The sequence below is a fragment of the Salminus brasiliensis genome, chromosome 13 (assembly GCF_030463535.1).
Source record: "Salminus brasiliensis chromosome 13, fSalBra1.hap2, whole genome shotgun sequence".
NCBI classification, from domain to species: Eukaryota; Metazoa; Chordata; class Actinopteri; order Characiformes; family Bryconidae; genus Salminus; species Salminus brasiliensis.
This window is the reverse complement of record NC_132890.1, coordinates 37,292,431-37,315,262: the sequence shown is the minus strand read 5'-3', so window position 1 is coordinate 37,315,262 and position 22,832 is coordinate 37,292,431. Positions and strand designations below refer to the sequence as shown.

The 22,832-nt window shown below is 40.6% G+C and overlaps 1 protein-coding gene across 2 annotated transcripts in view; it reads right to left on the bottom strand.

Annotated features, from left to right (window-relative positions):
* nectin1b (nectin cell adhesion molecule 1b) overlaps nt 1–22,832 on the bottom strand; it is a 279,635-nt gene that overhangs the window by 52,413 nt on the left and 204,390 nt on the right. For both annotated transcript variants that reach the window (XM_072695374.1, XM_072695373.1), the window contains exon 6: nt 14,590–14,737. In XM_072695374.1, the coding sequence (XP_072551475.1) occupies nt 14,590–14,737 (148 nt within the window). The remainder of the gene's footprint in view (nt 1–14,589; nt 14,738–22,832) is intronic.

The window sequence follows — 22,832 nt, the reverse complement described above, 5'->3', positions numbered from 1 at the left end:
AAAGCAGAGCAGCTCAGCTGCTGAGAGCCAATTTATTTTCCTGCCGACAAATTTAGCGTCCTTTCTGGTCTCCTCAAGGTAATCCAATGCAAACGCCATCTATATTGCCGTCATGGGAAACAAGAGGACGAATAAACAACCCTGTCATATTTCTGTCTTTGTTACATGCTTTGCCACTGATGCCTGGTGGTAAAATATGACTGCGGCAGCGCTGTATCACGTCAACACGCCCTGCCATACATCAAAATCCCAACCTGAATGTGTGTGTGCAGTGCTGCTAAGTTCTCAGCAGAATCAAATGTCCTCATTAACATCAGTCAGACTGATGTATCGCATTGATTATTTACACATCTGTCTGTCAATATGAACACATTAACATCAGTAATTTGCACCGGAGCTCCAGACCCTTGCCTCACTGCTCTTTTTTTCTTTTTTTTGGGTCTGTTTTCATTCAAGGAAATCCATAACTGGCACAGCATGAATTGGATTGATTGACTCGTTGAACTCTGCAGTGTTTTTTGACAAAGCTCATACATTCTGATCAGTGATCGACCACAGCATCAATGAGGCCTAAGAGAGGGCCGTGGATTATGGGAATTAACCACTTTCAACACAAATCATGTTCTAGACGTCCACAGGAGTGGGCGGCGATGGCTCTGCTTACGCACGGCCATGCTGGTCCATGCTCTGGCTCAATTAGCTAGGATAGCTGAGATATAAGATAGGATGGAGTCATGATTGGGATAAAAAATGAAACATATTAACCCCTCTGGACCTACTGTCCAAAAATCTGAGACAACTAGATTAAAAAGCTGCACTTTAGATTTTTCATTCTTTTCTAATTTAATAAAAAAAAATAAAAATAACATTGTAAGCATTTACGTTGAGTGGAGTACAATCTACCTCTGTTTCCTAATGTTTGCTATGTCTCGCTTTTGTCTTAACCCTTCTGACCCTGTATGTAAGTTCACACTTCTTCACTTTCACAAATACACTCTACTAACTGCTATAATGACCAGTTTCATTGGTCCTAAAATTGAACCCAGTGGGACTCCACAAGATACGCTAAACCAAGTGGTCTTAAAATAATGTACAATTGTTTCTGCAATAGGATTAATAACTAAATTATAAACTAAGGGTTCAATGGGTTAATGGCGGCGTGCACTCAAGCTGGCCTGGCCTGCACAACCTCTGAAAGAGTCGAATCAGTCTAGCTGAGAGTTGTCTGAACCCCAGCTTCAATAGGAGGGGATAAAAATACTCCTAAAATACTCTGACCTTTCTGTACAGACTTGATTACAATACTTGATACTACAGAATCTTTTTAAAAAATTCCTTTTTACTTTTCTTGCTTTAATTTTTCTTTGTTTTAAATGGTTCAACATTGTTCAAAACTTTCTGTTTTCAGATATAACTGAAAAAAAAGGTTTAGGTAGGTGGACTTCAAAGTAGGTCATTATAAGAATGGTTTAGGATACAGTATGGTTTATTATATTATTATGTAACTATAGAACTATAATACTATTATATGTTATATTATATATTATTATATACTCTCGTTTGTTTGTTAACAATGTTAGCTTTGTAGCTCCGATGCAGAACTAAAGAAGCAAAATGTGGACAAAAAAATGTGGAAACCAAACAGAATTTGTCTGATTAATTGAATCTGCTGGAAGCGTAAAATGTACTGTAATTTATAATTTTACAAACCTTTCCTTTTAAATCCTTTCTACTTTAGTTTAGTGATTTGCATGATCATCATGAGTTGTATTAGATGTCCCCAGACATTAGTATAAGCATATGTAGTATGTAGAGCTACAGCAGAAGATATTATTTACAGAACCTACATTGTTATGTACATGGATACATATTCAAAAGCAACATCAAAAGGCTGAGTAATCACTCAATATGGCATTGTTGCATTGGTCAATATTAAGGGTGTAATGGTTTGTGTAAACTGCCACAATACAGACATAGCAGTGTTATCAGTGAGTACAGTCCTATGGGCGATGCTCAGTGTGTGGTAAGCTGTGTGTGAAGACTGACCGAATGTAATGCTGAACTAAATTTCACAAGCGTGAGTTTGTAATGCATTGGCGTTAGTCCATCTTTAAACCTCCACTCCAACCCAGATAGTCGAGAGCTTTGGGACGAGTACTTGGCGAGTGAGACACGAAGTACAAGGGGGAGTTGCAAATCAGTGGCTCGTACTCACGTTGGCGGTATTCCACTAATTTGTTTATTTACTACTTGACTGTAAGCAGCCTGGTCTCATAGCTTTACTTGTCCGTTCATACATGAACTGAAGAACTATCCAAAGCCCCAGAAATAAAAAGTGAATAAAAGAAAAGCTAGGTCTGGTTGTTGTTGGGCAGAGGACAAAATTAAACCGTTCACTGAGCTCTCTACTTAGACCCTGGTTACACCTGGTTAACATGTACACTGGTTGATCCGATCATCTCGAGGACGTACTGTAATCCGATTACTCAAACCACATTCAGAGGTGGTCTGAGACCTCATATGATCACATTATTCTTGTAGTCTGAACACCAAAGCATCTTAATGCGTCCCCAACAGAAAAGTGCCGTCCACATCAGCTGCATCACTGCCCCATAATGCATAATAACCATGAGAACACACTGTCCACTTTGTCTCCAAAAGCAGCAGAGCAAACTACAATAACACACCAACTAACTAACTAACTAAAAAGACACTAGCCATCTCTAGCGGAAATTATGTCAGAAATCGGATCAGAATTGATCACAGGAGATGTATTTAAAATCCCAGAATGGCTAAATGTTTTGGCATTGATCTAATGCAAGGTGTAAACAATAAAATTCAATTCAATTCAATTAAAAGGTTATTTATATAGAGCCTTTTACAACAAATGTTGTCACAAAGTACTTTACAGAGATCCAGGTCCACGCTTTTTAAAAGCAAGCACCACAACAGAGAAGAACTAGACAGAGAGATAATGAAGAGCTATTGTAGGAACAGGTTATGAAGTATGAGTATGAGTATAAACAGGGCCTTAAAGAGACAGCCTCACAAATATACACATTACTGGACATTACAAGTTCCACAAAGAAGATGTGTCGGCATTGTTAGATTACGTTTACATTTAAGGCATTTAGCAGACACTCTTATCCAGAGCGACTTTGCTATTTACCCAAGAAAAACCTCAGCTAAAAAGGCTAAAAATTCAAAGACTTTGGAATTTAGAACAAAGTTAAGACTCTACTAAACACAAGTCAATATGGAGACCATAATACTCTACTCTTCACCCAAGTCCTCTCAGAAGAGGAGGGTCTTCAGTCTGGGTTTGAGGTCAGCGAGTGTTGGACTCTGCTGTTCGGACTCCCAGGGGAAGTTCGTTCCACCACTTCGGTGCAGGACAGTAAAAAGTCTGGACGCTCGTCTTCCGCGGATCTTAAAGGATGGCGGGTTGAGCCGAGCCGTACTTGAAGCTGGAAGGGCTCTTGGTGCAGATTGGGGTTTTGACCATCGCCATCAAGTACGGAGGGGCTGGCTGGTCCAGTCTTGGATTTGTAGGCCAGAGTCAGGGTTTTGAATCTAATGAGGGCAGCAGCTACAGGAAGCCAGTGAGGAGAGAACGCAGCAGAGGAGGAGCTGAACATGGCTGAATTTAGAAACTTTGAAGACAACCCGACCTGTGCTGCTGCATTTTGGATAAGTTGCAGGGGCCTGATGGTGCGTAAAGGGAGACCAGACAGAAGAGAGCTGTAGTAATCAAGTCTTGAAGTGACAAGAGACTGAACGAGCACCTGGGCAACTCTCTAGAGAGAAAGATCCGTCATTTGTGCCGAAACCCATTGAACATGTGAATGTTACACACTGTGTGAACTACTTCAAAGGGGGGCTTTACAACACTATGGGAGATAAACTGTAGCTGTAGCGACCTAGTCTTATGCATTTGTAGCCTTTTCCTGATGTATGGAACTTGTACCGTAAGAAAAGGTCAGCCCCTATTAGGGAAGCAAACTCTAGTTTCACAGAATTGAAACTCTTAAGCACAACCTGGATTTATTGAAGTTAAATTAATATGCTAATGTATTCTGGTCTCAAAGCTATAAAACAAATAATCAATACATTAAAGAGATTATTGTAATTGCAGCTTTCAACAATATTCTTACATGATCATTTGAAAACATTATTATAAACAATCAAAGCATAACATTATAGAAAGAGAACAACTACAGTAACAAAAGTGGCACCTGTCACTGTACCACCACCACCACCACCACCACCAACAACAACACCGACACCACCAAATATCTGCATGAACACTCCAATCCAGTGGGCAAAACCATGACATGCAAACACCTACATGCTTGCAAGACAACACAACGATATAGAGAGAGGAACTAAACAGAGAAAGGAGGAATAATAATAGCATGTTGAGCAGAGTAGATGTGTTATCTATTTATAATGCATAGCTGCTGTTTTATCTAAGACGTCTGAACCAGTTTATTGCAAAAGGGGGAGCTGTAAAACTCTAGTCTGTGAATCAGCCTTTCAGGCATAATGGATTATGATTATTTTTACAAATAAACATTATCATCAAACGAGCGCCTTATGAAGCTGTAGGTGTACTTCAATGAGCCAGGCTTCAGAGACTAACAAAGAAAAGCAAAGGAAATGGTTCCATTTAATAATTGGCTTTATTTGAAGAAAAAGTCCCCCTCATAGATATCACTTGAAAAGTTATTAAAACATATTTTATAACAATTATAAAACAAGGTAATTTTACTCTCTTCTTTTTATAGGGAAATACGTATATTATCATATCGTCAATCTCTGAAACCATCTATAAAAGCAATTTTCCTGGGCGTTACTTTTCCCCCTTAGACTGTTTGCCATTATTATATATCACTGCCTTGGATGTGCTCAAATGCTGCTCTCAGGAAGAGTCTCAAAGCCAAGTTTGAAAGCATCATTCCACACTGAGGCTTAGCAGAGGGTGGGTGGGGTTGGGGAAAGCTGGAAGGGAAGGGGTATGTGAGGTGTTTAGCCTTTACTTTCCTGCTGGGGGGCTCTGGCTTCTCTGGGGCCTCAGCCACAGGGGCCTGAGTCTGAGTCACACAGCTATCAGCCACAGCGATGCTGCGGGCAAGGGGAAGAACACATAGCAGTTATCTTTACAGAAGTAGAGAGAGAGAGAGAGAGAGAGAGCATTGTAGTTTCTTATTTATATATGAAGTCACCAGATTATTAGGTTTGTAGGTCTGCAAAATTGCATTCACTGGTTATTTTGTCAGGTACGCATCATATGGGTGCACAATGTAGAAGCATAGTTACTGACTGTAGTTAGTATCTGTTGCTGAATTATTGATCAGCAACCTTATACAATATTGATCAATAAAAAGAGACCACCAAAAAATTGTCATTAATCAGTCATTGTTTTGGCAATTAATTATTCTCAATACAATATTGGCACAATTGTGGTAGAGAAATAGCAGTATATTAGAGGTGTCATGGTAACATAGATTAGAGACCCTCCACCAGACTATATACTCCTAAACCCCTTCTTCACCCTGCTGCTTGCATAATGCCGATGTGAGTCTGTTTGTGGCTGGTTGCTGCTGCTGCCTGCCTTCTGGACCAGTTTCTCCACTGTGTGAATTTGCCTATGTTTGCCACGACCCTCTTAACCCATTTATTTTTCCTTCCTTTTGTTTTTTCTTCTTTCTGTCGCTCTCCAATGCTCCAGTTCCTGCCTATTTACTTCAGTGCTGCCCCAACCAGGGTCTATGATTCCCTTCCTCCAGCTTTGCGATACTGGAGAGCAGGACGGTACTGCACAGTTGTATATGTGATTATTTAACCTTATGTGTCCTGCACTCGCTGACATATTCATAACTCATAACTTGCAGTCACACTAGTACTAGTTCTTCATTATCACAGTCTGATCATGTATCTACTGCTGTCTTATTTTCTGTTTTATTACATGCTGTGCTATCTGGTGTCATTCGTGTCTTGCAAATTTGCCACTGGCTTGCTTACAAAGGTTTGGACTTGAATCTCTGTGATGTTGTTTTGTGACAACAGCCATTGTGAAAAGTGCTACATAAATAAATTAAATTGAATTAATTGGTATATCAGGTGCTGCAGTGTTGCTGCAGTTTTCACTAACGAGTTAAGAATACTCAAACAAATTGGCCCGTCAACTGACCACTAATGAAGGGTTTGAGGATGACCAACACTAATTGTGCATGGAAAAGAAGAGCTATATAGCCGGATTCATTAAGAGTAGCAGCAGATTCCCTGCGGCATTAAAAGGAAATAGCATTGTGGTAGCATGTTTGCGGGTTCATGACTGAGAAATAAGGCTGTGTTTTAACATCTCTGTGAAAAGTGCCACTCCTGCACTTTCCCTCATGCGTCATTAGTGCTACATTTTCATGCAAAAAGAAACTCATTTATGTCCAAAAAAACATCCATATGTTTATCAGCTTATTAAATAGAATATTTAAACTGCTAATTTTGATCTATTTGAACACATCACAACTAGCATTGAGACTAACTTGAACAAGAATCCAACTGCATAATCCAGCAGCATTGTATCGCTTACCTTGCTGTTGGCTAGCATCATGCTAAGTGATTAGGTAGAGAGATGGGTAGAGAGAGGGTGTCTTTCACTTAATATAAATTATACAGACTGTTTAAAACCTTGAGCCACAGTGCTGTGCTTGATGCACTAAAACCTGCACAGCCCCTTTTTCAATTGATGGACCATAGAGGGTGTTTGATAAGCTGTACAGCAACTGGTGTGGTAGGTCAATGAATATATGGTGAAGGCATGTATAAAAATTATTTATAAAAAAAAAAACATCCATATGTTTTTTTTTTTTGTTTTTTTTTTTTTTATAAAGTTTTCGAACATGTTTGGCCATACATGCACACCCTCATGCATGTACACACACTCAGCTCACATAATAGTATATTTAAACAGCTAATTTTGACCTATTCGAACACATCACAACTAGCATTGAGAGTAACTTGAACAAGAATCCAACTGCATAATCCAGCAGCATTGCATAGCTTACCATGCTGTTGGCTAGCATCATGCTAAGTGATTGGGTAGAGAGATGGACATCATACTCGGCTTGCATGGGTGAAACATGGTGAGTTCCATGGGTATGGTAGGAATGGGCTCTGAGCGTGTTTTGCCTTATCGTTACAACCAACCTCAAATTCACATGGATCCCATCTAGTTTTCATATGCAGTGTACAACCTAGATGGGGCACACATCCCCCAACTCCCTCTGGTCCCATCGTGGGCACCCACATCATGTGGGGCCAACATGGAACCCGAGCACAAAACATTCTGGTTCCCAGTTGGACTGCCTATAACAGCCCCACATGAACAAGTTAGCTGAGTACCTACCCAGAGAGAATGAAGCCAATTCTGACTCCCAGCCAGAGATGGCTGTATCATCAGCAGGGATTCAAGGCCAAGAACTTTTAAGTAACCTTTTGCAAAGGTTGTCTGTTCTTCCACACAAACGCAAGATCTCCACGCATTGCCCTTCACTTAATGTAAATTATACAGACTGTTTAAAACCTTGAGCCACACTGCTGTGCTTGATGCATTAAAACCAGCACAACCCCTTTTTCAATTGATGGACCTTAGAGGGTGTCTGATAAGCTGTACAGCAACTGGTGAGCTAAAGTCCATACTTCCAGACCCAAAAGTGCACCCGTGTGGTAGGTCAATGAATATATGGTGAAGGCCTGTATTCATTATAAACTGGCAATTTAGCGTCAGAGAGAGAGACGAAGACAAAGTAAGAGAAAAGGTTGCATGTTTATAAAAGTGCCTCGATGATTTATTAAATACAGCAGGGTAAAGAGGAAGAGAGAGAGGAGAGAGAAAGAACGAATGAGAGAGAGTCCATGTGAATCATTGGTTGATGTGGGAGAGAGAGAGAGAGAGAGAGAGAGAGAGAGAGAGAGAGAGAGAGAGAGAGAGAGAGAGAATGTGTATAAAAGTGTCTCATTGGTTTTATAAGACAGCAAGAGAAGCATTGAGAGAGCCAGAGGTAGCGGGAGAGAGAGAGAATGAGAGAGTGAGTGTGTAAAAGTGTCTCATTTGTTTTTTAAAGTGTTTCTCAAGGCTGGAATGAGGCTGCTTTATTTGTATCTTCAGACCTGTGGTTAGATTACTCTCAAAAAACAAAGCTTTTAAAAACAGAGAAGGCCAAGTCAGGTCTCCAGTAGATTTTAGACGTGGTTGCCTGCTGAATACTGGTGTTGGTTTAACCCTCTGGTGCCATTTTTTTTTTACATATCTTTTATATAAAATAAAGGTAAAGATTAGAGTAAAAAAGGTAAAGGTGTGTGTAGTTGTCACTATATTACACACAGCGAAATGTGTCCTCCACATTTGACCCATCTGTGGTAGTGAACTAGGGGCAGTGCAGGGCAGCACACAGACCCCCAGAGCGGTGGGTAGCCAACCCCAGCACCCAGGGAGCAGAGAGGGTGAAGGGCCTTGCTCTCAAGGGCCTAACAGTGGCAGCTTGCCAAGCCCAGGTATCGAACCGACAACCCTGTCATCAATAGCCCGGAGCTCTAACCGCTGAGCACCACTGCCCCTAAACTCACATTTAAGCCCTTAAACTTCTATTGTCAAAGAACAGCCCCACCAGTTTGTACAGACGTCCCTGTAGTTACGGAGTAATTCACCTTTTAAAGGCACTTATATGATAATACTCACATGCTTTATATGAAAGTGTTCAGGTCAATCATTCTCTCTCTGTAATGAGACCCCATGTGACCTAGAGCACTAAGTGAAGAGACACTCTGACCCTAAACCTGAACATCTGAGAAATTCTTCATAGCTCTTGTGAAAACATACCTTTACCTTATAAGTGGATGAATTGATTTGGTGTGTGAAATAGGTTTACCAGAGTCTCCGCTTCACTAAAGCAGTGGAGTGTATGAATAACATAGTATATCAACTGCAAGAGGCAGAAGTTTCTGAGCATCCATTGGTCCATTTCACACCAAAACCATACGCACAAAGCCAAACCAGCCAGATGCAGAAATCTAGCCGTAACAGATGAGAGGAAGATGACGGACACAAGACGCCTCACCAGAGGCAGAGACGAGTATCCTGACTTGTCTTTATAGCCTAGATGTGACAACATCATAACATCAACTATACTACCTCACTGGACTCAATATTTATTGCACACTGCATAATTTGCACACTACCCCTAATTATTTATTATTCTCTGTCTGTACTGTGTTGTGTTGTTTGTCTGCACTTGTATTGTGTTGCACTTGTGTTCTGTATGCACTGTCTATGTTGCACCATGGTCCTGGAGGAACGTTGTTTTGTTTCACTGTGTACTCTGTATGTAGTTGAAATGACAATAAAACCCCACTTGACTTGACTTGACATGCAATCTGGCTGTAAGAGGCAATGGGAAGGGCGGAGTCTGCAGATTCTGGTGATGTATGATCTGTGTTTCTGTGCTGTTCTATCACGATGATATTAATAGAAACATTGAGAAACAGCTATGCAGCGAAGCTACGAGTCAAAGCACAGCTGAAGCAGCACTGAGCAATGAGCAAGCACTTCATATGGAGATTTACATTCAGGGCCGAGTGCAATTGCTCGTTATTTCTGGGTCTGGGTTTGGTATTCTGAGTGGATGTGGGTGAACAATGTTATTGGAGGTTGAATGATTACAATTAATTTTTTTCTTACAGATTTTTTGGAGCAATCCGCTCAGGACAAAAACAGAAATAAATGAATTCTGAGTGAAGCCAAAGACAAAGAGCTGGAATTCAGGACGGGAAACAACAAACGAGAGAGAGAACATGTGTGAGACTATTTCATGAGCCTTGTGAATGTTGCAGATTTTACGGGCGACCAGAGAGAATGCAGCGAGGCAGAGCGAGAGAAATTAAAATCCAGTGTCTTTGGCAACTTGCGGATGTAATTCAGTCGGATTTGGCCAGTCTGAAGGACATGCACAGCCATGACGGCCAATGCAACCAACCATCTCAAAGCCTGTAAAGTTTATTTTTTAATTTTAGATTTTTTTAAAGAAGGAAACAACCAATTCGGGCTCTGCCACTGAACCATAATGGAAATATTAAACCTTTGCATCTCAAACCAATCCCATGGACTTGAAAGGAGTCCCTTGAATAAGCACCCTAATTTGATCATCGAGCTAATTAAAGCAGCCCCTGTGCCAGAATCCATGCGCCCTCGCACTGGTTGCCTTGGTAATATTCCCGGGGAGGCAACAAGCCAGCCCTCTCACCCTAGAGTTCCCGACATCCTTTCAGGAGCTCTGACAACGAGGGAGTATAAGGATGACTAAAGTGCAGTTTCTGTCTGATGAGGCGGGCTTTATGAAATAAAAGGTTATACCTATACATGCTCCGCCCCGAAATACATCCATCCTATCTACTGTCTAATGTGATGTTCATCAAGCTTCAGAGAATGTTTGCTAAAATCCCATTAAAACCAGAAATACTAAAAGGGGATATAAACTTAATGCTGGTATATATTTTTTTTATTAAGAAGTAGGGACTTAGCTTTACATTTACAAAATAATGAAATATCTCAAAATTATGTCTATGTCAAAATGACATATAATGACATATTTTCTTAAAATCTCAGAATGATTATTTTCTCTTTTTTTCTTCTCTATAAGACAAGGAAATGCTAGAATAGGACCAAAATATAAACAAAAATATTTAAAATATTTAAGATAAATATAAAATATATAAAATATTAATAATTAAATATTAATAATTTAAAGAACTACTTAAAAAGTACTATAATTGTTTCTGACCATTTTATGTGTTTGTGTTTCTTATTTTTTTTATTGCATAACAATGCAGCAACATGTAGATATAGATGTGAAAACTGGCATTGGTAGAGTTTCAAATTTTCTTTATTTTATTGAGATATTTTATTATGTGATATATCAACATTTAAAGTGTGAATTTTAAACTTTCCATCAAATACTTAAAGTAAAAGAAGACATTTTAAATATGATTTGAACTGAATAAAAATGTATTGTTGAGTGCACATTCTTGTTTAATGGAAACCATACTTTATATCTTGCCATTGCTTAACGTTGAAATGAAAGCATAACTTGGCTTCTAAGAGATAAAAATAAAGAAATAAATAATAAATAAATAAAGACACCGCTACCTGCATTTTTGACACTAATTTGACTGTATTTTGACGTGAGTGTGGCTGAGGGTAGCTTTTGCTGACCGGCTGACCGCTTTATGGTCCCGTCATCTCACCCTCATCTCTCTTTCTCGACTACACATGCTCTTTTTATTCATATATATTTATTTATTTCATTTTTTTACAGAGGAAAGAGCCCTTTGCTTTCAGTACCTATCCATTATTTTACTGTGCGTGGGCACTGCCTGCCAGTGCTCAGATTTCTGGGAAGGCTTTTTGGGGGCGATGCAAAATAGCCTGGCTGACGCTGAGGAGCAGCGAGAGAGGAAGTCCTGTCCAATAGCTGCCTATAATGGCCTCTGCTTACTCAATTAGAGTAAACAATACTGTCAAACTCACTCAGCTCAGGTTCATGCCACGCCAAGCCATGAGTCAGCTCTCTGGAACATTAGACGGCGGTGATCATTTAAGACCGGATCATATTTTTTTTGTAAACAGCAGGTAGCTATTTTCATCCATAGAAGAATGCAGTCTGTGTGTATTCTTCTGTTTCCATGTTTTTACTCATCCTGCTTAGACTAGATGCAGCTAACTAAGCCCTCAACTTAAAAAATAGCGGCATAAACCTTTAGAACTAAGAGATATTACTGTCCTACAAAGGAATGGTATAATTATATGATATATAGATTTATTTTAGTATCCCTGAAACCAACATATATTTGTTTACTTTCAAGATTCAAAAACATTCATTCAAAATCAAATTTTGCATGATCATTTCACCTTATATCATATTCAATAATCAGAAATTAAAATTGTATTATTAAATAAATTCAATAAGACTGATGTATGTAATTTATCTCTTGTCTGATTATCCCATATTGGACCTCATTCCAACTATCCTTGCAATTTCAGTGTGAATGAGTGGGGCTAAACTGTTACGGTCAAAGTAAGCAAATATAGGTAAAATAGGTGTGGTGGGTTTCAAAAAAATAAAAATAAATAAAATAAAATTATATATAAAAAAAACACATCTCAGCATGCTCAACACGTCAAACCCTGAGGAAGATGAGCTGAAATATCAGAAGACCATGTCAGGTCTTAGCTTCTGTCAGCCAAGAACAGAAAGCTGAGGCTGCAGTGGGCTTAGACTCACCAAAACTGGACAATTGAAGACTAGAAAATCTAGCTTCTACAAAATTAGCAGGAAGTGTGTGAAGCAATCATGTGAACATCCATATTATGTAGTATTGAGGCTGAGTGAAAAGAGGCCCTGTTCAGTATCAGTACAGTGTTCCCAATAAAGTCCTCGATCAGTGTCTGTAAGGGGTTGGGATTTAGGAGTGTCTACATGCATCAGTAAGCCTAAAAATTCAAGATCACTCAGAGATGAAGTAAATAATGTTGTACAAACAGTATATGTAAATCTCTGGGACGTCGTTTTTTGGAGTCAGCAGGTGGGTGCAGTACAAATGGTCAGGCTTGAAGACCAAAGTGTCTCTGACAAAGGCCAAATTGTTAAGACCAGACCACAGAGTTGGAGCATCTCTGAAACACCAAAGCTTGTGGAGTGCTCTAGGTCAGCTGTGGTGAGTAACTGACTGCTGACAGTAGTATCAGGCACCCAGGACTATCCTATCTGGTGGGACAGACAGAAGGAGTGCAGTGCAGCCCCCTGGTTTGCTGCAGACCAGTCAGAGTCAATAGAGAGAGAGAATGCACATTTACATAAGTTACTATGATCTTGGCATCTCCTTTGAGAACTCACTGGTCACTCCAGCTACAGAAGCATGAAGCCTTGGTGTTGTCATGGATGACCGGTTATCATTCTCAACTCTGACAACTCGGGCATGCAGATTTCTCCTTTACAACATCCAGAGAATTCAGCCTTTCCTCTCTAGAGAGTCACCCAGGTGCTTGTTCAGTCTCTTGTCATTTTAAGACTTGATTACTGCAACTCCCTTCTGACTGTTCTTTCTTTGCGCACCATCAAGCCCAGAATGCAGCAAATTCAGCCATGTTCAACCCCTCTACTGCATTCTCCCTGCTGGCTTCCTGTAGCTGCTGCCCACAACAGATTCAGACCCCTGACTCTGGTCTACAAAGCCAAGACTGCACCAGCCAGCCCCTCCGTACTGGATGGCGATGATCAAACGCCTGATCCGCACCAAGAGCCCTTCCAGCTTCAAGTACGGTTTGGCTCGACCCGCCATCCTTTAAGATCCACGGAAGACGAGCGTCCAGACTTTTTACTGTCCTGCACCGAAGTGGTGGAACGAACTTCCCCTGGGTGTCCGAACAGTCCTCAAACCCAGACTGAAGACCCTCCTCTTCTGAGAGTACAGAGTGTAGAGTATGTTGAGTATCGTGGTCTCTATACTGACTTCTGTATTTGGTAGTATCTAAGCTTAGAGTGATCTTTTGGATCCTAGCCGATACAGACTAGCTAAGGTTAATTTCTGAGTAAACAGTGAAGCTCTTTAGTAAGTAAGTTAAATTCCTTAATAGTTAATTTAATTAATCACATAATTTATTAACTTACTAATTTAATAAAAAAAAATGCTAAATGTGAAGAAATAATGAGGTATAATGTGGTATTATTCAATAGTTATAAATATGGGACACAATTCACAGAGCATTTATTAGAGTGGAAGGCTGAGCTAATTTGCTGAGCGTCAGTTCAGTATTGTCTTTCATGGTACAAATGAAATGGAGCTTTTATGACTCTTTACACCCAGACTGCACTTGATTACACTGCAGAAAAGGTGTGATTGTAAATCCTCTGGTGTCTAACAATGTTCCTAAACACACATTTCACCAAAGCTCTGCACTGCTCCATCTGCTCAGCACGTCGAGTCCTCCGTTCTCGTTCTTGAGGTTTTTGAGAACGCAGCATCTTCACATCTGAAGAGGAGTGTGGGCTTAAAATCGGGGAATCAAGCGCTCTGTTTATGACCCATAATGCTTTGGCAGGCTCTAGCGTAAGGCTGATGTGGCTCATTCAATCAGCCCTGATTGAAACACCTGTTTCTTAACAGTGGAAATGGTCAAATCAAGTCCGCAAGGCAATCAAACGGCCTCTTTAACAAACAGTTAACGCGCTCTTAAGTAATCAAGCACATACTCAAGCTAACTAGATGAGAAATACTTTTGCAAATGACCTTTTTTTTGGGTCCAGATTACCATAAAGGAGGTGACCTCACTAAAGGGGCTCTGTTAATGGTAAGAGAACACACATCTCAGCGGTACCTTAGTGGGTAGGCTAACCCTCAACAAGACAGCCATTGATTTCTTAAAGGTTGAACACTTTGTGCCAGGGTTGCAGTGCACGGTGAGCCTGACAGATTTCAGCTCAGCGTTTGACCTGCCTGTCTACGCTTGTTCCAAATTAGTGTGGTCCTACTCACAGGTCGTTGTCGGTTTCCGTGCGGGGCTTCTGTCCTCGCTTGTACACCATGCAGATGGTGACCACCACTCCTAGAATCAGGCCAGCCACAACCACTACACCCAGGATTCCAAGAATACCACCAGGGGGTCCCTGGGGCAGAGGTTTTTCTGTGGAGAGAGAGAATGGAATTACAATAGGTTAGAACTATAAAATAAGCCTCAAGAGCCCAAGCATAAATGTCTTCTTACCAGAGTAAAGCACTCTATTACCAGTGGTAAATCATTTAGTACTGCAAATATTACTTCGTCCTGTCTAGTTTGAGGGATATTGGTGCCAAGCAACATAGTGAAATATTCAAATAAATAATACAAAAATAAATAATACAAACTAGCATATAAGTGGTTCCTGCCTCCATGTGGTTGCTATGGTATTCCATAGGATTTCCATGGCATTGCTATCTGGTTACAGTGATGTTGCTAAATATTTGCTAGGTCTACTGCTGTTTCACATTTTTACACATGTTTGCAATGATTTTGAAGGTGCTTGCTAAGTGATTGCTTCAGTATCTTAGGTGTTCCCTATGGTGTTGCTTGGGGATTGCCATGGTATCACATCTGGTTGCTATGATGTTCTATCAAGTGGTTACTTGATGCTTGCTATGGTATTACACATAGTGGCTATGTTATTGTTTTCTAGATGGTTGCCATGGTGTTGCTAAGAGGTTACTGTGGTATCATACATGGTTGCTGTGGTGTTGCTAGGTGTTTACTAGTGTGTCTTAGATGGTTGCTGTGCTGTTCCTAAGTGGTTGCTAGATGCTATAGTGTGCTGCAAAATGATTGTTATGGTATTTCAGGTGGTTGCTATGGCATTGCTTATTGGTTTCTAGGGTGTTGCTACGTGGTTGCTGTGATGTTTGTAGGTGGTTGCTAGGGTGTCCCAGATGGTTGCTATGCTCTTCCTAAGCGCTTGCTATGGTATCATATATGGCTGCAATGCTATCCCTAAGTGGTTACTAGATGCTATAGTGTGCTGCAAAGGGATTGTTATGGTATTTCAGGCGGTTGCTATGGTGTTGCTTAGTGGTTACTAGGGTGTTGCTATGTGGTTGCTGTGATGTTGCTAGGTGGTTGCATGGAATAGAGTTCCAGCTCGTCCACCATCATAGGCCTTTGGTCTCATACAGCTTGTGGATTCTGCAGGTCGGTGTCCAGGGCTAACATTACTGATATCACAGGTATTGTTGGCATCGGCGAAGTGTTTTACTCGTAAATGGTACCTCAGACACGAGACAAGAGTATAAACTGGGGTGCTTCCAGTCTCTCCTACTGATACTATTTGTCCCCAGGACTCCATTTCTCAAGACCCCTCTGGCATCTACATCTCCACCACATGCCCATCCAAAACTTGAACAGTTTCTAACCTCTACATCACTTGGATATCACCTCAGCTGTCCTGTGTCTTATTCTATTTAATCTATTTATCTTTTATGTTTCTAAGTGTTGCCTTTGACCTGTGTCTAGCTTAGTGTTTTGACTTATCTTTTGGGTTCTTACTTTACTCTGTTTGCCCATTGTCCAATGTTTTAGTTACTGGTTTGTGACATGGTCTGGTTTACTGACTACTGTTTTGGATTGTCCTTTTACTAAAACTGCTTATTCAGCCATGAGCATTTATGTGAGCAACATTTTGAAGACTTTAACCTGGGCTCCCCCTACAGTTGGGAAGTGGAATTCACGCTTTGAGACACACCTTAAGAAGAACACGCTTACGTGCATTTCTGGACAAGCTGAGAGATAGAGAAAAGATAGAGAAGCATGTGGACTGAGGGATGCGACTCGGGTTATGCAGCGTTACACAGTTCTGGTGGGCATTGTCCTGCCCACTTCATATAGAGTTACATAGTGCAGTTTGCAGTGTGCCAAGCCTAGAGTAGCAATGGTAGTTGTGCTATTCTCACTTGTACAGGTCAGTGGAGCCTATATTTACAGTCATTTTAAAGCTGCTATTTTAAGCAAATAATTGCTACATATTGCTGCTTTAAAGGCTTTATTTGATTGACAGGGCTATAGTCACTGGCTCAAAGTCATGAAACTACACGTTTCACACCCAGGTAGAGCACTGCATGTAAAAGCGTGATGCAACCTATGTGCTGAATACAAATGGTTTTACGATTCACACACAGACTCTATCAGAGCAACGTACAGCACATGAGCAGCTGCTGAAGCTTGAAGCTGCAGATGCTTTGACGGGTTGCACTGAAAACTGAATAATGGCATTGCCAAAACTGTTCCATGACATGCACATATACATTAGAGCGAGATAAGTACCAAAACTGTCACCATGTTTTTGAACATGTGTCAACCAATCAGGTTTCAGAATCGGCATCATCCGTTTTACTACAGCTAAGGAGCTCATGGAGACATATTCTGGTGAAAAGTTATGAATATATTCTGACCTGTCAGAGTTAGAGGAGTAAGACTAGTGGAGAACTACACAGCGCTGACAATCTGGATGTCAGGGAATTGCATATTACAGGAATTTACCATCATCTAGGTGAGTCAGCAACGGCCGATCAAAAATATATGCGATCAAGTTCCAGAATTCCACTCCTCCGCAACAGTCAAGGATCTCCCCTAAGATCTGACCCAATCGGCAGAAGATACAGAATGTTCTCGCTCACGTCACAGCACTGAGTACAGGAGGATCCCGAATAGTAAAAAATGTGACAAGCTTAAAAAGAACTAGTGCGCACATATCCTCGCTGCACCAGTGGGCCTGTGTAGGGGTGGGTGGGGGGTTGGGGTGTAAGACAGCACATACAGCATCTCTTACCCACTCACAGAGAGGACAGAGGTAAGGAAATCTGTGCACTGTGCTCAGCGTAGCCAGTAAATGGTAATCCGAGTGTTCTGGGTGTAGAGGAATATGTAGATATTGTGCTGTAATGTGCTGGCTGTGCACCAGCTGGCCACTACTAATAAAAACACATCTCTGTTTATGTTGCCTTATTGCAACCCACTCGCTCACAATGGAAAAAGAGGGACCTTGAGGCATCATTTCATTGCTTATTTATTTATTTATTTACTTTTATTTACACATTTGTATAACCTTGGCTCATCATAATACGATATTAAGACCAGATTCTGTTGCGAAATGCTCTCAGCCCTGCCGAGAGCGGATTGTTTGAAAAAGGCATATTGGTGGATCCGATCAGATCTGAATGGGACTGACAGCAAAGCAGAGCAGCATCCACAACAATAGAATTATTGAAACATGCAATGGAAAACAGACCTAACACCAATGTATGTGTGTGTGTTTTTGCAGCGGAATACTGGAAATGACTGGAAAATAAAAGAACAGGCAAGGGTTTGAACACAATGCGATTCAGTCACCAGACCTGCTCTGCTTTTGGTCTAGAAATAAGAGGCGACAGGCCTTGACTCAGCAGTAAGTCATTCGGCTTGAGTGTTGTGTTGGCGAGGTCTTCGTAGGCCAGTCTTGCACTAGTACTCACAGTAACAGGGGAAAGCGCACTACTAACAGAAGGCTGATTTCCAGCAGGATCATATTAAAACTGCAACCCTAAAAACTCAGTAGTTCCTGAGTGATAAATATATGAGTAGATTTGAGCCGTTACTTGGGGAGGAGAGGTCCTGTGGACTGCTGTAACCACTGAGAGCTAAGGGAAGGGACAGGCTATAAACTGCATCACTTGGCTTCTCATGAGTATGCACATCTGCACAACCTGCACAACTTACACTGTTCATATATTCATGTATATTGATGCATGCCCAATATGTGTAGTATCACAGCACACATGAAGTGGGAGACAGTGTCCCCACTGTGGTATACAGTATTATTCGGTTTTGTTGAATAGTGCAGTTTTCCTTTTGTGTTACTTTAAAGTAAATATCATTTTTCTCTCTTTATTAAATTATATGACATTATTTGATGATATGGTGGAGAAAAGGAAAGTGATCTGTTATTTTATTAATTGAGATACTTTATTATATACTTCATTTTGAATTTGATCAGGTTTGTTAGGTCGGTTGACAGTAGTGGCTACGTTGCTGCTATGTCAATGCTATGGTATTTCTGGTGGTTGAAGGATTGTTGCAGCAGGTTCAGTTCAGTTAACTACTATCCTATACTACTTCAGATGAGGACAGATGTATTTGTATTACCAGATGTGAATCTTTGCAAGTTATATGTAAAATCAAGCTAATTCAACACTGAGATTCTGAAGGAGACAGTCAGTGTCAGTGTAAGAAGTCATGCAGACAGGCTGTGAAGTTACAGTATACAGTTCTTAGTAATCTGACTATTTTACTGTTAATTACTGTAAAAAGAATGCTGGAACTGGTAGCCAGTTGCTGTAATTCTACAGGGATAGTTTTACAGTATAGCCGTGGACCAGAAGTGTTTCTCCAGCCATAGTTGAGCCAAAAGAAGCAGAAGAACTATTCACCTTCAGAGGTGCCCAGAACAAAAACCACACTGCAGTCACAAGGGCCAATATCTAAAGCTCGAGAGCACATACTTGTGGTGAAACCAAAGATTTCTGAAGACCATCATTGTGACTAATGGTACGGTAAGAACTTGAGGCATCACTGGGAACCTTCAGACTGGATTTCAAATGAAGTACGGCAGCCCCCAAAATGAGATAGCTGGCATTGATAGATCCTATTGCAACAGTAATAACATCCCCAGAGCTGGGTAAGAGCCTTGGGCGTGGCGAATGTGACACACGTACACCGAGAAACTTGTCTCCAGGTCCGTTCGCGGAGAGATTCCTTCTGATGAAGAAAGGAAACTGTTGAAGTGGCTCTTTAGAAGATGATCAATCTCAGATGTTATCAGGCAGCTAGTCCGACGACTTCACTGATAAGGCTCTCACCCTCGCACTCTACACAGATTTCCGCAGGGTTTCAAGCATCATCAGGCTTCCTTTGAGATAGAAAAAGTAAACAAATATCGGAACTTCAAACAGAGCCCATGAGGTGTAGAGGCACAGCTTTGGCTTTGCGTAAATCTTGCGTCAGGTTTTCAATGACGAAAATGTGGGTTCACTTTTACGCTTCAACAGATAAATCCACCATGCTAAAACACTGGGACTGATGCAGACTTTTAGCACTGGCCGCAGTCAGGTCCCACAGACGTTGAGTAGAAGGTGCAATAGTCATTAAATGGCCAGTAAAACAGCCATTATTAGCAATTTCTTTAGGTAGGAGATAAGATCATCCATTTGCATGAGACAGATAAAAATGACAAAAAAGACTAATGAAAAAAACAGGGTATCCCGAAACTGGATCTTAAACTGTTAATAAGACACAGAAACATTCAAAAGTTTGGACATAGCTGGATAAAATGTATGCTTATCATTATTAACAAAAAATGTCTATTTGTCTATCTATCTATCTATCTATATATATATCTGTCTATCAATCTGTCTGTCCACCTGCCTGTCTATCTATCTATCTATCTATCTATATATAAAAAACAACCGCTAGATTCAAATTGCGTAAAAAAAGGTAGCAGACTTTACTTTATTGATATATTTATTACTGTTTTGTATTATGATGAAAATACAGTAGGCCATTAGGGTAATTTATTGGTCTTGATAAATGAGCATGTATTAATGTACTAAGTATTTAAGACCCTCCCACCCTCAGGCACACATTTTGATGATCCGACAACTTCAAGATTTACTTGAAACACCCCAGCCACAATATTCTAGTTCAGGGACATCTGTGTGTCCCCAGTGTCACACTCCCAAAAAAGAGAGATTGGTACACGACATAGCCAAAGCCAGGGAAGTGAGAGGTTCTAGGCTAAAAGCTAACCTGTCTATAATCTCTTGAAGAGGACACTGAGAGGACAGCAATACCACCCAGCAAGGCAAAAAACATAGGCATCAAACATAATTGCAGTATTTTTGTTATAGTTTTAAAACAATGCTATAATCTGCAGCTTCTGCTGTAAACCAGCCAATAAAAGCAGAGCTCATCTTTAATTTGTTCCACGATTTCCATAACAGGAACATCAGCATGTTTCATTTTGAGTCAAAATAACAGGGCTTTTAATGGCAGTGTAAAACCACCAACCATCTGAACATTCTTCACCCCAATCAGTCACAGACTACACAGCCTTATACAGACAAACACTCAACCCCTGCATTCTTTTGTACCTTTCAATGTCTTTTAGGAGCTTCAAATAAGCTGCTATGGTAACATTAATCACCATTAGCTTGATGCTAACACAACAGATACATTCGTGGAAATTCGTGGAAAGTTAAATATTTTAATGTGAATTACAAGGTTTGTGTATTAAACAAGTTGAATGTAAAAAAAAGCATAAACAAGTTGAACATGTACCGTATGGTAAGAGCCATTGTTGAGCACCACACAAAGCATCACCCCCTTCCTACCAACTGTACTGAGACCAGTACGGTACTGAGATCAGAGCAGTGATGTGCAAAATAAACACCCTAAAATGAGCAGCACAGAGTATTTTAAATTGGGGGGAAGTTTATATCAGTATATATAATATTTACTATTATTTCTTTTTTATTTTCCGTTTGAGCCATGCACATGCATATCATACAGTGCAATAAGGCAAGGAGCAATGCGTAGCCCTTAGCAACACTGCCTATTAATAGATGCATTGTTGACCAGAGTAAATTGTATAAATTCAGTCCTCAGCATCAGATATTCTGCTTAAACGTGAGCACTGTGCATGTTGACCATTCTGGATTCAATGCACTTGTCTACCTCCCACATGTCTTATTTATTCAGAATTGCACACAGTGTGCATGTGTTTTTCCTCTTAGGTATGAGCTACGTTTCATCGCTGTTCAGTACTTGCTTGTGTCAGTTAATAAAATATTGAGTTTCACCAAAATGACCCCATTTTTGGTAAAAAGGGTTCAGGACAAATGTAAATAGACATTTATGTCTTTATAAAAAAAGGGTTACAATTATTTTTAGGAAGCTTTTCTTCAAGCAAGTTGGCTTGCTCACAGGGGGTCTGTTGGCTTGCTCTTTGGGGGTCTTTGATCCTTCATGGTAAGACATTATTATTATTTCTTTGTCTCTGTCTTTAACTAATTACTGATTATGTAAAGATGCTTTGTGACGACAACAGTTGTAAAAAGCTATACTAATAAATTTGACTTGACTTCTCTTGCTCTGATGTCACTGCAGACTATGTCCCTCTACTGCTGCCGTACCTCCATCAGATATGTGAGAGCTCTGAGATGGACGCTTGTGTGGTCTGCAGCCGTCTAAGACTAGAAAAATTCTGTCCGTGTTATTGCATTTCCGTTCAACTAAACAGACTTTAAAAGAAGAACCACCTCCACTTCAACAACCTGTGTGTCTTTCAAAGGAATATAAAGAGCCTTTACAATTAGTGGTGTGCTTAAGACCACTGTGAAGTTACATACGGATGACAAGCCCTCTCTAATTAAGCCTCAAGAATTAAGAGTTGGTTAAATAAATGCATGGAAAAACAGACAAAAACAAAAATCAGTACATTCTCTCCAGTCGAGACATGAGGATACACATGTAACCAAAACGAACAGCTGTCTGGGGGTGTTAAACCGTCGGGCTCAAGGGGTTTTGGCAGAAAGTGGAGAAGGTACGGTTCTAAACACTGCAGCAGCTGTTGCTGACTTTATGCCGACTTTCCAGTTTGTGGCAAAACAGCCCACGTTGGCAGCAAACGGGCAGATGGAAACCCATTCTCATCTCGAGGGGGGCTTTGTATAAAAATGACTGCACTGCCACAAGCCTCCTGCAGGGGGTGGAAGCGTTCACCATGGCAAGGAGCGAGCCAAAAGGGCTCCAGGTTAGACAAGCCCAACAAATTGTGTACAGGAGTGTGAAGCTAAGACTTTAATTCCAAAAACAGCAGGGTTGGGGATGCAGGCAGCAGGCTGGGCTAACAAAAAAACGCCCAGCGAGAGAAGTCGCAGTGAAAAGACTGAGGCCAGTGCAGAGACAGAAGAGTTGCTTCTTCTGTCTCACCCACCTTTTTCTCCAGCCTTCCACCGATGTCGTGAAAAACGTACCCTTTGACCACTCCATTAAAAAAAAAAACCTTTGTCTGTGATCTATTTTAAAGGCTTCAACTGTGAGGTTCAATTGCATTCGGAGACAAGATTCCTCCCGCTGTCTGCCGTCTGGCATATTGTCTGAATCCTCAAGTTAACATATTGATTGATGTTCTCTTTTAAGTGCGTGCACTTGGCCATTACAG